Below are 13,297 nucleotides of genomic sequence, written 5' to 3'. Positions count from 1 at the left end.
TTCCTCATTGGGTTTGAAATGAGAAGGGTAAAAAACTGAATTTTCACTGTTTAAAATCCATGGCAGCTCCTCCTTGATTTGTGCCAGTTCCCACAGCTGGATCTGTCCCATCCATGAGATGAGACAGGAATATTTCACAGTGCTGTACTGTGGGACAGGGTTGTGTCCCCTCATTAAAACCACTTAGGAAAAACTCCTAGAATGAGGTTTTCCTCATTGGGTTTGAAATGAGAAGGGTAAAAAACTGAATTTTCACTATTTAAAAGCCATGGCAGCTCCTCCTTGCTTTGTGCCAGTTCCCACAGCTGGATCTGTCCCATCCTTGCAGGGTGTTAGGAGGAGACAGGAATATTTCACAGTGAGGGACAGGGTTGTACCTCCTCATTAAAACCACTTAGGAAAAACTCCTGGAATGAGGTTTTCCTCATTGGGTTTGAAATGAGAAAGTGAAAATTCTGTTCTTTACCCTATTTAAAATCCATGGCAGCTCCTCCTTGATTTGTGCCAGTTCCCACAGCTGGATCTGTCCCATCCATGAGATGAGACAGGAATATTTCACAGTGCTGTACTGTGGGACAGGGTTGTGTCCCCTCATTAAAACCACTTAGGAAAAACTCCTAGAATGAGGTTTTCCTCATTGGGTTTGAAATGAGAAGGCTAAAAAACTGAATTTTCACTATTTAAAAGCCATGGCAGCTCCCCATTGATTTGTGCCAGTTCCCATAGCTGGATCTGCCCCATCCATGAGATGAGACAGGAATATTTCACAGTGCTGTGAGGGACAGGGTTGTGTCCCCTCATTAAAACCACTTAGGAAAAACTCCTAGAATTATGTTTTCCTTGAGTTTGAAATGAGAAGGGTAAAAAACTGAATTTTCACTGTTTAAAAGCCATGGCAGCTCCTCCTTGATTTGTGCCAGTTCCCACAGCTGGATCTGTCCCATCCTTGCAGGGTGTTAGGAGGAGACAGGAATATTTCACAGAAAGGGTTGTGTCCCTTCATTAAAACCACTTAGGAAAAACTCCTGGAATGAGGTTTTCCTCATTGGGTTTGAAATGAGAAAGTGAAAATTCTGTTCTTAACCCTATTTAAAATGATATTGATATACCCTAGAGATCAAGATGGGTGACACATTTGTGCTGCTCACTCCTTCATTGTGTTTTTTTAGAGAATTTTTCTCTAAACTCTTTAAATTGCAGTTTGCCACTAATTTTTTTTTTTCAGGTAAAATGTTTTAAGTAGATATTTCAGGTTTCAGGAAGTTTCAGAAAGCCTGGGGAGCAGGACTCTGGGCAGTTCAGCCACAAAGATGGAACATTTTTCCAAATGATTCAGTAGCAAAGACTGGAGAATTCACCAGCAGAACCAAGGCTGGATTCCCCACAGTGTGCACTTCCCACTGGGATGTTCCAGCTAAACTTCAGCATGGTTTATAACACAAAGACATCTTGGGAAAACAAATAATTAATTATAATTGCTGACTGTGAGGCCCAGTTGCTGCTCAGGTCCCATTTCAGCATCCCCCCAGCTTCTTCTGGCACTGAATCCTGACTGAAGGAGAGATGCTGAGGGCTGCAGGAGTCAGAGGTGCTCCCTCTGTCCTCTGTATGCACAAATCCATCTCCTCTGCTTGCCCTGATAGCTTGGACCAGCAGAGGGAAGTTGAAAACCAAAACAAAAGCTGAACCTGGAGGAGATGAGAGCTCTGAGCTCTTTTCTCTTGTCACACTGACACCTCCTCCTTTCCTGCAAAGAGTTAACGTGTCAGGGGCTTCCTGCAGGAGCAGCCACTTGCAGGAGGTGATTCCCAGGAGCCCAGAGCTGGGGACTCTGTACACACAGGTCACTTTGTCACTACAAGAGAAAACTAATAATTAATTATAATTGCTGACTGTGAGGCCCAGTTGCTGCTCAGGTCCCACTTCAGCATCCCCCCAGCTTCTTCTGGCGCTGAATCCTGACTGAAGGAGAGATGCTGAGGGCTGCAGGAGTCAGAGGTGCTCCCTCTGTCCTCTGTGTTCCCTTCCAGCTATACAGGAGCTCTGTGTGCACAAATCCATCTCCTTTGCTTGGACCAGCAGAGGGAAGTTGAAAACCAAAACAAAAGCTGAACCTGGAGGAGATGAGAGCTCCGGGCTCTTTTCTCTTGTCACACTGACACCTCCTCCTTTCCTGCAAAGAGTTAATGTGTCAGGGGCTTCCTGCAGGAGCAGCCACTTGCAGGAGGTGATTCCCAGGAGCCCAGAGCTGGGGACTCTGTACACACAGGTCACTTTGTCACTACAAGCCCTGATGCAAATCCCTCTCCTCAGGCAAGGCACAAGCGCTGCCGTGTTCAGCCGCTCGTCCCCAGGGTTTGCTGTCGTGACCTCTTGCTTTTCCTCCTTCCAGCTGTATCCTCGGGGAACTGTTTACAAAGAAGCCTATATTTCAAGCCAATCTGGAACTGGCTCAGCTTGAATTAATCAGGTAAAGCTTTGCACACTCATGTCTGGGAGGGGAGGTGCTGCTCGTGCACACAGGCAGTGAGTTAGAGGAGCTCTTGTTCTCTAACCTGCCTGGAAAACAAGGCCAGGAATAAAAAATGGGAATAATCAGGTGTCCACACCTACATCAGGTGTGTGATTGCTGATTTATGTAACCTTAGTAAACCGTGCTGTTTGCTGAGTGCAAAAATGACCAAACTGAATTAATTCTCACACTGGAAGTTGTAATCTTGAAATGGTTTGGGGTGGAAGGGACCTTCAGTCCCACCCAGTGCCACCCCTGCCATGGCAGGGACACCTTCCCCTGTCCCAGGGTGCTCCAAGCCCTGTCCAGCCTGGCCTTGGACACCTCCAGGGGTATCAAGTCCACAGCTTCTCTAGACAACCTCTTCCACAGCCTCACCATTGTAAAAATACTAAAATTTAGTGAGTTTGGGAGGTTTAAAGTAAGAAACATTAAGGTTTTAAAATTTTTAGTAAGAAAAATAAATTGTCAGTGTTTTGAATGATTTATAAACTCAAGCTCAACATTTTCCTCTTCATGACACCTCCTTTTTCAACACCTCATCTGAGCTGTGCCCAGCTCTGGGTTCTTCCAGTGCTGTGTCCAGTTCTGACCCCCCCATTTAGGAGGGGCTGGAGAGTGTCCAGATGAAGCAACGAGGCTGGTGAGAGGTCTGGAGCACAAACCCTGTGAGGAAGCCCTGAGGGAGCTGGGGGTGCTCAGCCTGGAGAAAGGGGACTCGGGGTGCCCCCATCACCCTGCCCAGCTCCTGAAGGGTGCCCGTGCTCAGCTGGGGCTGGGCTCTGTCTGCAGGCACTGACACAGCCAGAGCACACAGCCTCGAGCTGCACCAAGGGAAATTTGGGTTGGATATCAGGGAAGAGTGATTTACAGAAAGGTGATAAAGTTCTGGAATGGAGGTGGTGGAGTCGCCATCCCTGGGGGTGTTTAACAAAGCCTGGATTGGCACTGGGTGCCAGGGTTGAGTTGAGGGCTTGGATCTGGGTTGGACTCGATGATCTTGGAGGTCTCTTCTAACTTGGTCATTCTGGGAATTTTGGGAATTCTGGGAATTTTGGGACTGGGGAGATGGTGGAGTCACCATCCCTCGGGGTGTTTAACAAAGCCTGGATTGGCACTGGGTGTCAAGGTTGAGTTGAGGGCTTGGATCTGGGTTGGACTCAATGATCTTGGAGGTCTCTTCCAACCTGGTCATTCTGTGAATTCTGTGAATTTTGGGATTGGAGTAACCATCCCTAGATGTGTTTAAACAAGGCTGGATGTGGCACTGAGTGCCAGGGTTGAGTTGAGATGTTGGAGCTGGGTTGGACTCAATGATCTTGAAGGTCTTTTCCAACCTGGTCATTCTGTGAATTCTGGGAATTTTGGGACTGGGAAGATGGTGGAATCACCATCTCTGGACGTGTTTAAAAAAGCCTGAATGTGGCACTGAGTGCCAAGGTTGAGTTGAGGTATTGGAGCTGGGTTGGACTCAATGCTTGGCAGTCTCTTCCAACCCTGTGGCTCAGTGAATTGTGTTATTCTGTGAGTCCCACCTGGCTGACTGTGCTTCCCTGCTCCCCAGCCGGCTCTGTGGGAGCCCCTGCCCAGCTGTGTGGCCAGATGTGATCAAGCTGCCCTACTTCAACACTATGAAGCCCAAGAAGCAATACCGGCGGCGCCTGCGCGAGGAGTTCTCCTTGTGAGTCGGCCTGGGCTCCCTGTGCCCTGTCCCAGCACCTCATCCTCCTCCAGAGAGCTTCCCTGGGGCTGGGGACAGCTCTGCTGGCACTGTGGCAGCTTCAGGGGGATGTTCTCTAGGGTCTGGCTGTGGGATAATCCTGTGGGAGTTGTGGCAGAGGTGCTTCTCATAAATGGCAAAATACAGAGTGGAAATATATGATGTTTCATATCATATGAAATATGATATTTTCTATCATATATTCCATGATATTTCCACTCTGTGTTTAGCCATTTATGAGGGGACCCAAAGGGATCATCCAGTGCAGCTCCTGGCCTTGCACAGACACCCCAAAAATCTCACCCTGTCCAAGCCCTCCTGGAGCTCTGGCAGCCTCAGGGCCACCCCCATTCCCTGAGCACCCTCTGGGGGCAAAAACCTTTCCCCAAACCCAGCCTGAACCTTCAGGCACAGCTCCAGCCCCTCCCCACACCTGATGCCTGCCCTGCTGCTGCCTTTGAGCTGCTCTGGCTCTGTGGATTCCCCTCAGGCCTGAGGTGTCCTCCTTCCACTGAGCTTTTCCACACATTTTCCATTATCTCATCCATGTTTCCCATCTCCCCACAGCATTCCCTCCTCTGCCCTGGACCTGCTGGACCACATGCTGACGCTGGACCCTGGCAAACGCTGCACAGCAGAGCAGGCCCTGCACAGTGACTTCCTGAAGGACGTTGACCTCAGCAAAATGGCACCTCCAGAGTAAGTGCCAGTTCCTACCCTCCCACCATGAGCTTTGGGATGGAGACACGGTGTTCTTTTCAGTCAAAATTATGATTTCTGGGTTATTCTCTCAACTCTGCCCTTGTATTTGGTCGTGTGGTTGAGCAAATGGCTTTTCCTGTGCTGTTGATTTTCTGCCTGATGACAGGCTGGGTTTATAAAGCCCAGTTTAATGTTTGTAAGATGCTCTAAAGCTGTGCTGGAAGATGTGCAGGAGGAGATGTAGCACAGCCCTGTCTCTGCCATGGAGAGCTGCTCAGGCCTAATTAAGGCTGTGTGTTAATTGACTGCCAGGGTTGAGCAGCATCACTCAATTTTCTCCCATTCCAATGAAGCAGATGATAAAACTGTGAGTGGTTTGTGTGAAAATGCAGCCACAGCTCTGGAGATCCCTCTTTCCTTCTGTGCTTCTCAAGGAAGGGCCTTTCCTGACCCTGCCAGAGCTTGGTGCAACCACTGGGTTTGTGAGATCCCAGCACATTCAGAGATGTGCAAATTAAATTATTTTTACGCTGCCTTTGCTGGCTCTAGGACCTGCCCCTTCCTGTGGAGGTCTGGCTGCAGTCAGGGATCCTGGAATCCCAGGATGGTTTGGTTGGAAGGGACCTTAAAACTCATCCAGTGCCACCCCTGCCATGGGCAGGGACATCTTTCACTATCCCAGGGAGGAATTTCTTCCCAAAATCCCTTCATCAATCCATTTCTCCATCTGTAAAAGCAGAACAACATTACATGGATCTACAAAATTACATCCTGCAGTGGTTTGGTTGGAAGGGACCTTAAATCCCACCCAGTGCCATCCCTGCCATGGGCAGGGACATCTCCCACCATGCCAGCGTGGCTCCAAACCCCATCCAAGCTGCCCTTGGCCACTTTCAGGGATCCAGGAGCAACACCATCTGCACTAAGGGCTTCCTGTGGGTTTTGAGGATTCCCTTGGTTTCCCTGCTGGCTTCTCTGGGAAATCCATTCCAGCCCTTCAGCACCTTCACAGGGAGGAATTTCTTCCTAAAATCCCTTCCTGAGTCCATTTCTTCATCTGTAAAAGTGGAACAACATTACATGCATCTACAAAATTCCATCCTGCAATGGTTTGGGTGGGAAGGGACACCTCCCACCATGCCAGGGTGGCTCCAAACCCCATCCAAGCTGCCCTTGGCCACTTCCAGGCATCCAGGGGCAGCCATAGGGGCAACACCATCTGCACTAAGGGCTTCCTGTGGGTTTTGAGGATTCCCTTGGTTTCCCTGCTGGCTTCTGGACATTTTTCCATCACTAAAAATGGAACAGCATTACATGGATCTACAAAATTCCATCCTGCAATGGTTTAGGTGGGAAGGGGCCTTGGGCAGGGACAGCTCCCACCATGCCAGGGTGGCTCCAAACCCCATCCAAGCTACCCTTGGCTACTTCCAGCGATCCAGGGGCAACACCATCTGTGCTGGGGGCTTCTGTAGGTTCTGAGGATTGCCTTGTTTTCCCTGCCATGTTTCCCCCTCTCTTGCAGCCTCCCCCACTGGCAGGATTGCCACGAGCTGTGGAGCAAGAAGCGGCGGCGGCAGCGGCAGAGCGGGATGGCCGTGGAGGAGCCTCCGGTATCAAAAGTTTCTCGGAAAGAAACTACCTCTGTTCCAAGCACAGACACTGTGAAAAACAACAGCAGTCCTGTGCCCCCCCAGCCTGCCCAGCTCAAAGCAGAGCCTGGTGCTGCAGATGCAGTAGGTCAGTGCCCACCTGGGTGTGGGAAAGGCTCCTGGTGTGTTCCTTCCATGGGTGTGGGAGGTTTGGGTTTGTTTTTTAGCCAGTTTGGTTCTTTCACCTCTAACTCTCTGCAGAAAGGGCATTCCAGGCTCTTCCTGTCCTCATTTCTTTTAGTTTTTTTTTTTTTTTCTCCTCTCTCTGCTGTGAAGAGGCAGAAGGTTCTGTCTGGTCCTCAGAAGTCACTGATGAGCTGACTGTGAATTTGTTCTGAGCTGTGTTATTAGTTCTAAAAGAGGCTGCATGATGAAAGGAGTCATTGAGTCACTTCAGCCAGTGGAGAAACAAATCATAGGAATCATAGGCTGGAAGGTGGAGCCATGTCCAGGGTGTGCAATGAGCTGAAGTTTGATCTTGTTGATAAATTATGTGAAGATTAGGGGTGGGAAGTGTCAGGCCCATGGGCAAAAATGAAAATTATTGCACTTTGCTGCAGAAAAGGTCACCTAGACTGGCAGGACCTGGACTTGTGCACTGTTCCAAACAGTGACCAAACCCCCTGTGCCCAGCAAATAGTTGGAGGGGAGGAATGTGGATTTACACAAAGCTGCCCTGATTGTTCTGTAGAAGCCTTAGAAAAAACCCAGATATGGGCTAAGGCTTCCTTTGTGCCCAATGCTGTGCTGACAAGTAACGAGGAAGACAGTTCTTGCTCCAGGGAATGCACAATCCATGTGTTCAGTGAAACATGGCAGATGGACAAAAGGTGGTGCTTGGATTAACAAACAGCTGGGAGAAGAATGTCCCCTTCTCCATTGCCTACCAGCAAGAGAAGCTCCATTTTAAGCTGCTGAAACCAAAGCCTTGCCACCCTTATTCCCAGAAAGTTCCAGCATCACTGTCAGCGTGAAGGGACACCCTTGTCACTTGTCATTGGGCTGTGAAGGGAGGTGATGCCACTCCCAGGATGTATTTTAGGATAACCTGGATCCTTGCAGGTCAGGACAGAGTCCTGTGATCCCAGGCCAGCTCCCAGCAAGGCATTGCCTTCTGCTTGACCTAATTCCTTGTGCTGTGTCAGGGCACACGCCCTTCCTGCATCCCAAAGAGCAGCTCAGCTGCATCCTGGGAAGCCTTCCCAGTGCGGGAGGGAGTGATTTGGGTCTGTGGGGGTCTCAGGAGGGGCCAGGCTGTGATTGCCCTGCTGTGGGGTCTGGACTTCCATTGCCATCCTCACCCCCCTGCCATAGCCTGGTATCCTTGGGATACCTCACTTCCCAAAGCCAGGAATGGGGCAGTTAGGCCTGGCTGAGGTGCTTTGAGCAGCAGCCAGGTGTGCTGAGGTTCTGGGCAGGGCTGGGGGCCGTGCAGCAGCAGCTCTGTGGGTGCAGTGTGTGTGCAGTGCCACGGGGTGCTGCTGCCGTGCCACTGGAGCTGGGGCTGGCACCGCATCCCAAAATCCTCCTCATGGAGCATCCCTGCCTTCCCCCCCCCCCAGCCTGGGGACACAAACAGGGGCTGGTCAGGGGCTGTGGGGTGTGGAGAAGGGGTCTGCAGTGCTGGGGGATGTGGAGAGAAGGAAAGTTCGGGACTATGGGATGTAGAAAAGAGGCATTGGGTGCTGCGGCATGTTCGGTGCTGTGGGGTGTGGAGAGGGCATGTCCCTTGCTATGGGACATGGAAAAGGGGTGGTCAGTGCTGTAGGACGTGGAAAAGGGATGTTCCTTGCTGTGGGACATGCAGAAGGGGTGTTGATTGCTGAGGGATGTATATCAAGGCTCTGGGATGTGGGGAAAGGCTGTTCATTGCTGTGGGATGTGGATTATGGCCCTGGGATGTGAGGAAGGGCTCTTCCTGGCTGTGGGTAAGGGCTGTTCATTGCTGTGCGATGTGGATCATGGCTGTGGGGTGTGGGTAAGGGCTGTTCATGGCTCTGGGACGTGGGGAGAGGCTTTTCATGGCTGTGGGATGTGGATTATGGCCCTGGGATGTGAGGAAGGGCTCTTCCTGGCTGTGGGGTGTGGGTAAGGGCTGTTCCTGACAATGGGATTGGGTAAGGGCTGTTCCTGACAATGGGATGTGGGTAAGAGCTGTTCCTGGCTAGGGGATATTGGGAAGGGCGGTTCCTGGCTCTGGGATATGGGAAGGGCTGTTCCTGGCTCTGGGATATGGGAAGGGCGATTCCTGGCTATGGGGAAGGGCTGTTCATCACCTTTGTGCAATACCAAAATCCCACCCCTCACCTCCCCACCGCTCCCTCCCCGTGTGTCCCGCAGGCCTGGGCGACATCACCCAGCAGCTGAACCAGAGCGAGCTGGCCGTGCTGCTGAACCTGCTGCAGAGCCAGACCGACCTGAGCGTGCCCCAGATGGCCCAGCTGCTCAACGTGCACTCCAACCCCGAGATGCAGCAGCAGCTGGAGGCTCTCAACCAGTCCATCACGGCCCTGACCGAGGCCACGGCGCAGCACCACGAGCCCCCAGCGGCGGCAGCGGAGGAGGCGGCGGAGGAGCCGCCCGCAGAGGTGCAGGAGGAGCAGCAGACTCCGGAGGCAGCCAGCGCTCAGGGAGACATGCAGAACGTGCTGGCAGTTCTGCTGAGTCAGCTGATGAAGAGCCAGGAGCCTGGGATAACCCTGGAGGAGAGCAACGGGGAGAAGAGCAGCGAGCAGCAGCGGGGCTCCAGGAAAAGCCCGACGAGGCACGCCGAGGAGAGCACAGGTAATATGAGAAGCAACACACCTGGTGGGAGCATCCCAGAGAGTGCTGCAGCCAGGAATGAGGGCTTGGAGCGATGGGAGAGAGGCAGCAGGGGTGTGGATGGGAGGAGGGAAGGGGGTAGGATGTGGTTGGACATCAGGAGGAAAGACCCTGACTCTCCTCCCTGCGGTAAGTGCTGGACAGCTCAGGAGGTTGAACAGCTCTAAACAGCCCAAACAGGCAAATATTACCCCAAAATCCATGAGTACTCCACTGGGAGTGGGCCAGTGCAGGTGAATTGGAGGTTTTGGGGTTTGCCCAAAAGTGCAAGGGAAGTTTGGAGGGTCAGTTGTTCCTCAAACGCCCCTAGCAATCAGTTTGCACGTCCAGGGAGGTTTTTTGCACAGGATGCTGCTGCACCTCTGCATTTTTCCCAGCTCTTTTTCACCATCCCCTCCTTGCCCTCTTAAATAAATAAACCTGCAGAGATGATTTTAAAGAGCTGAAATAGTGGTGAGTGCTGAAGGGAGGGATAGTGGCAGCTGTGTGGGTAAAACCTGAGCATCCACAAGTGCCTGGTTCTACCTGGAGCTGATTTTTGAGCCCTGAAACTGAACCAAACGAGTTTAAAACCCCCTGCTTGTGTCAGTGAGCTCTCGGATTTCCTTTCCAAAGGTGAGTGTAAATGTCTCCATGTCTTTTTTTTTTTTTGTTTCTGTTGATTTTTTGAATTTATTAGCAACAGCCTGTGACGACCTCACCAAATTGTAGAAGCGCCTCCTGAGTTTGTCTCAGACTCTCCGGGGAGCCTGTTTTGGCCCGATCCCACCTCCTGCAATGTAGCTGAACGTGCTGTGTTCTCGTGCCTTCAACACCCGCCCACCACGAGCCAGTTGTGATCGTGCTTTTTTATTTTTCTTTTTTTTTTTCTCCTCCTTTTTTTTTTTTTTTTTTTTTTTTTTTTTTTTGTTGTTGTTGTTGTTGTTGCCCTAGTCCTGGAAGATAACTAGGTTACTGTAGAGCAGATGGAATTCGATGCCGTTGTTCTCTGTTGATAATTCTTTGGAATGATTTGCTGTCCCCCAGATCAGCTTGGCTTTACAAATTTTACCTGAAGATTGTTTTTGGGGTTTGTTTATTTTTTTGTTTTGTTTCGTTTTGTTTTTTTTTTCCCCAGTTGTTGTTTTATTTTTCTGGATTTCAATACAATCTAGTTTTCAAAGTGGACTGACGGATACGGGTGGAGGGGTGGTCCTGGAAGACTACTGGTTTTCACAATAAAGTTTGACCTTTTTAATAACCAGTTTTGCCAATGATTTGAGGATGTGATTCCAACAAAGGTGTCCGTGGGCTCTGCCATCGCCAGTAATTCCTTCCCCCGTGGGCGAGGGAGAGGAGGCAGCTCAGGTGTGTTGCTCCAGAAGGAGGCAGGGAGTGGAGCAGATCGTGTCCCCTCCCTGCCCTGGTGTCACCTGCCCTGGTGTCACCTGCAGCCGTGGTGGCACTGCCTCAGGGGAGGGCTCTGCTCCATCTCCCACCTCCTTTGTGCTTCCTCGGCCTCACAGAGCAGGGTGGGCTGGGGGTGACGGAGCTTTCTTCTTGCAGGAGGGAAACAAACCCTGATTTGGGAGGAAATCAGGGGCGAAGGAGCAGGGGGGAGGAAGCAGAAGGCTTTTCTCGTGCTCATGAAATATTTGGGGGATGAACTTGTTTTGGACTCTGTTGGCAGCAGGGCTGGCGTGGGTGCGTGGGAGGGTCAGGATCGGGTGCCGAGGGGGCACTCAGGAGCTGCCAGCCGTGTGCTGGGCTCGGGTTTGTGTTTGTGCCAGGCTGCACATCCCGGCCTCGCTGCCCCTGGCGCCGGAGCCGCTGCCCGGGGGGAGCGCGGGGCTGGCGTGTGGCTCCACATGTGCCTCCTGCTCGGAATCAGCCTTTGATCCGGCAGGGAATTCCCTGCACGGCTGCCCAGGTGTTAGGACAGCTGTTGGGTGCGCGGGGGCCGGGGCGAAAGCGTTAATGAACATTGTTAATGAACGTTGATCTCCCAGGCAGCCAGTTCAAACTCTTCCCTCCGCCTCTTCCCAGAGCATCCCCGAGCGGGCGGCCTACGGCAGGGCTCGGTTTTGATTTGCTTAGAAAAATGTCTTTGTGTCTGTTTGAAACGGTGTTTAAAAGAAGTCACCCTTCCACAGCGTGTCCTCCTGCCATTGTCCCAGCAGAGAAGAGACCCCCCGAGCCCCCCGGACCGCCGCCGCCTCCTCCCGTGGCCGAAGGGGATCTGTCCGGAGCAGCCCAGGAGTTGAACCCGGCCGTGACGGCTGCGCTGCTCCAGCTCCTGTCGCAGCCCGACCCGGAGCCGCTCGGCCTCGCCCCGCAGGAGCCGCCGCACTACGGCCGCTCGCAGCCCGGCAGGACTTACAGCACCGACAGCTCCGAGGGGGGATTCGGTGCCGAGGAGCTCAGTAACGCGGGCCAGACTCTGCTAGAACCTTCTCCTGCCCAAGCCCTGGGGAAGAGCAGGACCTTCTTGGGCTCCGTGAGCCACCTCGGGGAGAGCAGCGGCTACCAGGGCACGGGCTCGCTGCAGTTCCCCGGGGACCAGGACCTGCGCTTCGCCAGAGCGCCCGTCAGCGGCATCCACGCCTTCGGCAAAGCCGAGGGGAGCGACAGCACCGCGCTGCTACATCCAGAGGCCAAAATGCAGAGTTACGGCGAGCTGGGGCCGGGCACGGGCGCTGCCAGCGGGGCAGGAACGGGGCACAGCTGGGGTGCCCCAACCCAGGCGCCGCCGTCTTCCTACGGGAAGGCATTCCGAGGGCCTGGCCGAGTGCCTCCACGGGGAGGCCGGGGCCGGGGGGTTCCCTACTGACATTCCTGGGATCCCCCCCTTGCCTCTCCTCTCCTTTAGCCACAGGACTTGATTTTTTTTTGTTTTTTATTTTTAATTTTTTAATTTTTTTTTTTTTTTTTTTTGGCCAGAGCAAGGTCTCGTCCGCATTTCAGCTGCTGCGTCCCTCCCTCGCTCAGGAGATGCCAGAGGGTCCCCACTGGCCTCCCCTGCTTGGTTAGTGACAAAAATAATCCCAACCCTGCAGCAAACTGAGCCAGGAGAAGGGGGGGATTGATGGAAAAGTAGGAATGGAAGGAAGAAGGAATTTAAAAAATGCTGTTACCCCAAGCTGGGCACTGGAGTTTGCCAGTGGGTCAGGGAGGGCTGGGGAGAGGCTGCTCCCCAAAGCGGTTTTATTTTTGTTGTTGTTTTGTTTTGTTTGTTTTCCCCGTTTTCTTAAGAAAAAAAAATTGAAAGAACAAGTGAAAAGGGGAATTTATCGATGCAGAGGCACCTGGATGGGTTATCCCAGCATGGGGACCTGGGATGTGACACTGGTTGTGTTTGATTTATCTGATGTTGCTTTTTTTTTCCATAAAGCATCCAGTTTTCCCTCTGCTCCAGGGCCAGTCCTGTCCTCTGGGACAGCAGCCTTAGTACATTGATTTTTGGGAAGGGTCTCTGGGTGTTGGATCCCTCCTGCTGTAACTTGGCAGTGGGAATTGTCTTTTTCCTTTTTTTTTTTTTGTGTCTTTTGTTTTAATTTTTATTTTTTTAAGAACCAAGGAGAACACCTCCCTGAAAACCAGGGATTTCTGCCATTTGTAACTTTCAGAACCCTTCAAGAATTAAAAAAGAGGAAGCAAAAATCCCAACATCTGGTGGGATTTGCCAGCAGATGGGAGTGATTTGTCCCCGGAATCCTGGGCCAGTGCTGCCCATCCTGCCGAGGTCGGTCACATCTCAGCCCTTTGAGGTTTTCCAGGTGTTCCTGTGTCATTTCCGTGAGCATATTTCTATTTTTGTTGTTGTCAAGGAAGTATTTACGATAGATTTTCTCCTCCCACAGACCCTTGCGCTGTTCATTTCAATGAGACTTAAAAAGAGATGAATAAAAC

The 13,297-nt window shown here is 51.8% G+C and overlaps 1 protein-coding gene across 2 annotated transcripts in view; it reads left to right on the top strand.

Annotated features, from left to right (window-relative positions):
* Positions 1-12,231, top strand: part of CDK12 (cyclin dependent kinase 12) — a 30,456-nt gene extending 18,225 nt beyond the window's left edge. The window contains exons 9-14 of one of the 2 annotated variants that reach the window (XM_058820775.1): positions 2,393-2,470; positions 4,077-4,193; positions 4,800-4,931; positions 6,460-6,674; positions 8,927-9,370; positions 11,542-12,231. In XM_058820775.1, the coding sequence (XP_058676758.1) occupies positions 2,393-2,470; positions 4,077-4,193; positions 4,800-4,931; positions 6,460-6,674; positions 8,927-9,370; positions 11,542-12,218 (1,663 nt within the window). In that variant the 3' untranslated portion in view covers positions 12,219-12,231. Of the gene's footprint in view, positions 1-2,392; positions 2,471-4,076; positions 4,194-4,799; positions 4,932-6,459; positions 6,675-8,926; positions 9,371-10,088; positions 10,287-11,541 lie in introns of those variants that run through there. The other variant, XM_058820776.1, reaches the window with a different exon arrangement.
* Positions 12,232-13,297: the final 1,066 nt, after the last annotated feature.

The sequence above is a fragment of the Ammospiza caudacuta genome, chromosome 27, assembly GCF_027887145.1.
Source record: "Ammospiza caudacuta isolate bAmmCau1 chromosome 27, bAmmCau1.pri, whole genome shotgun sequence".
Classification (NCBI taxonomy): Eukaryota; Metazoa; Chordata; class Aves; order Passeriformes; family Passerellidae; genus Ammospiza; species Ammospiza caudacuta.
This window is presented reverse-complemented; position numbering and strand designations above follow the sequence as displayed.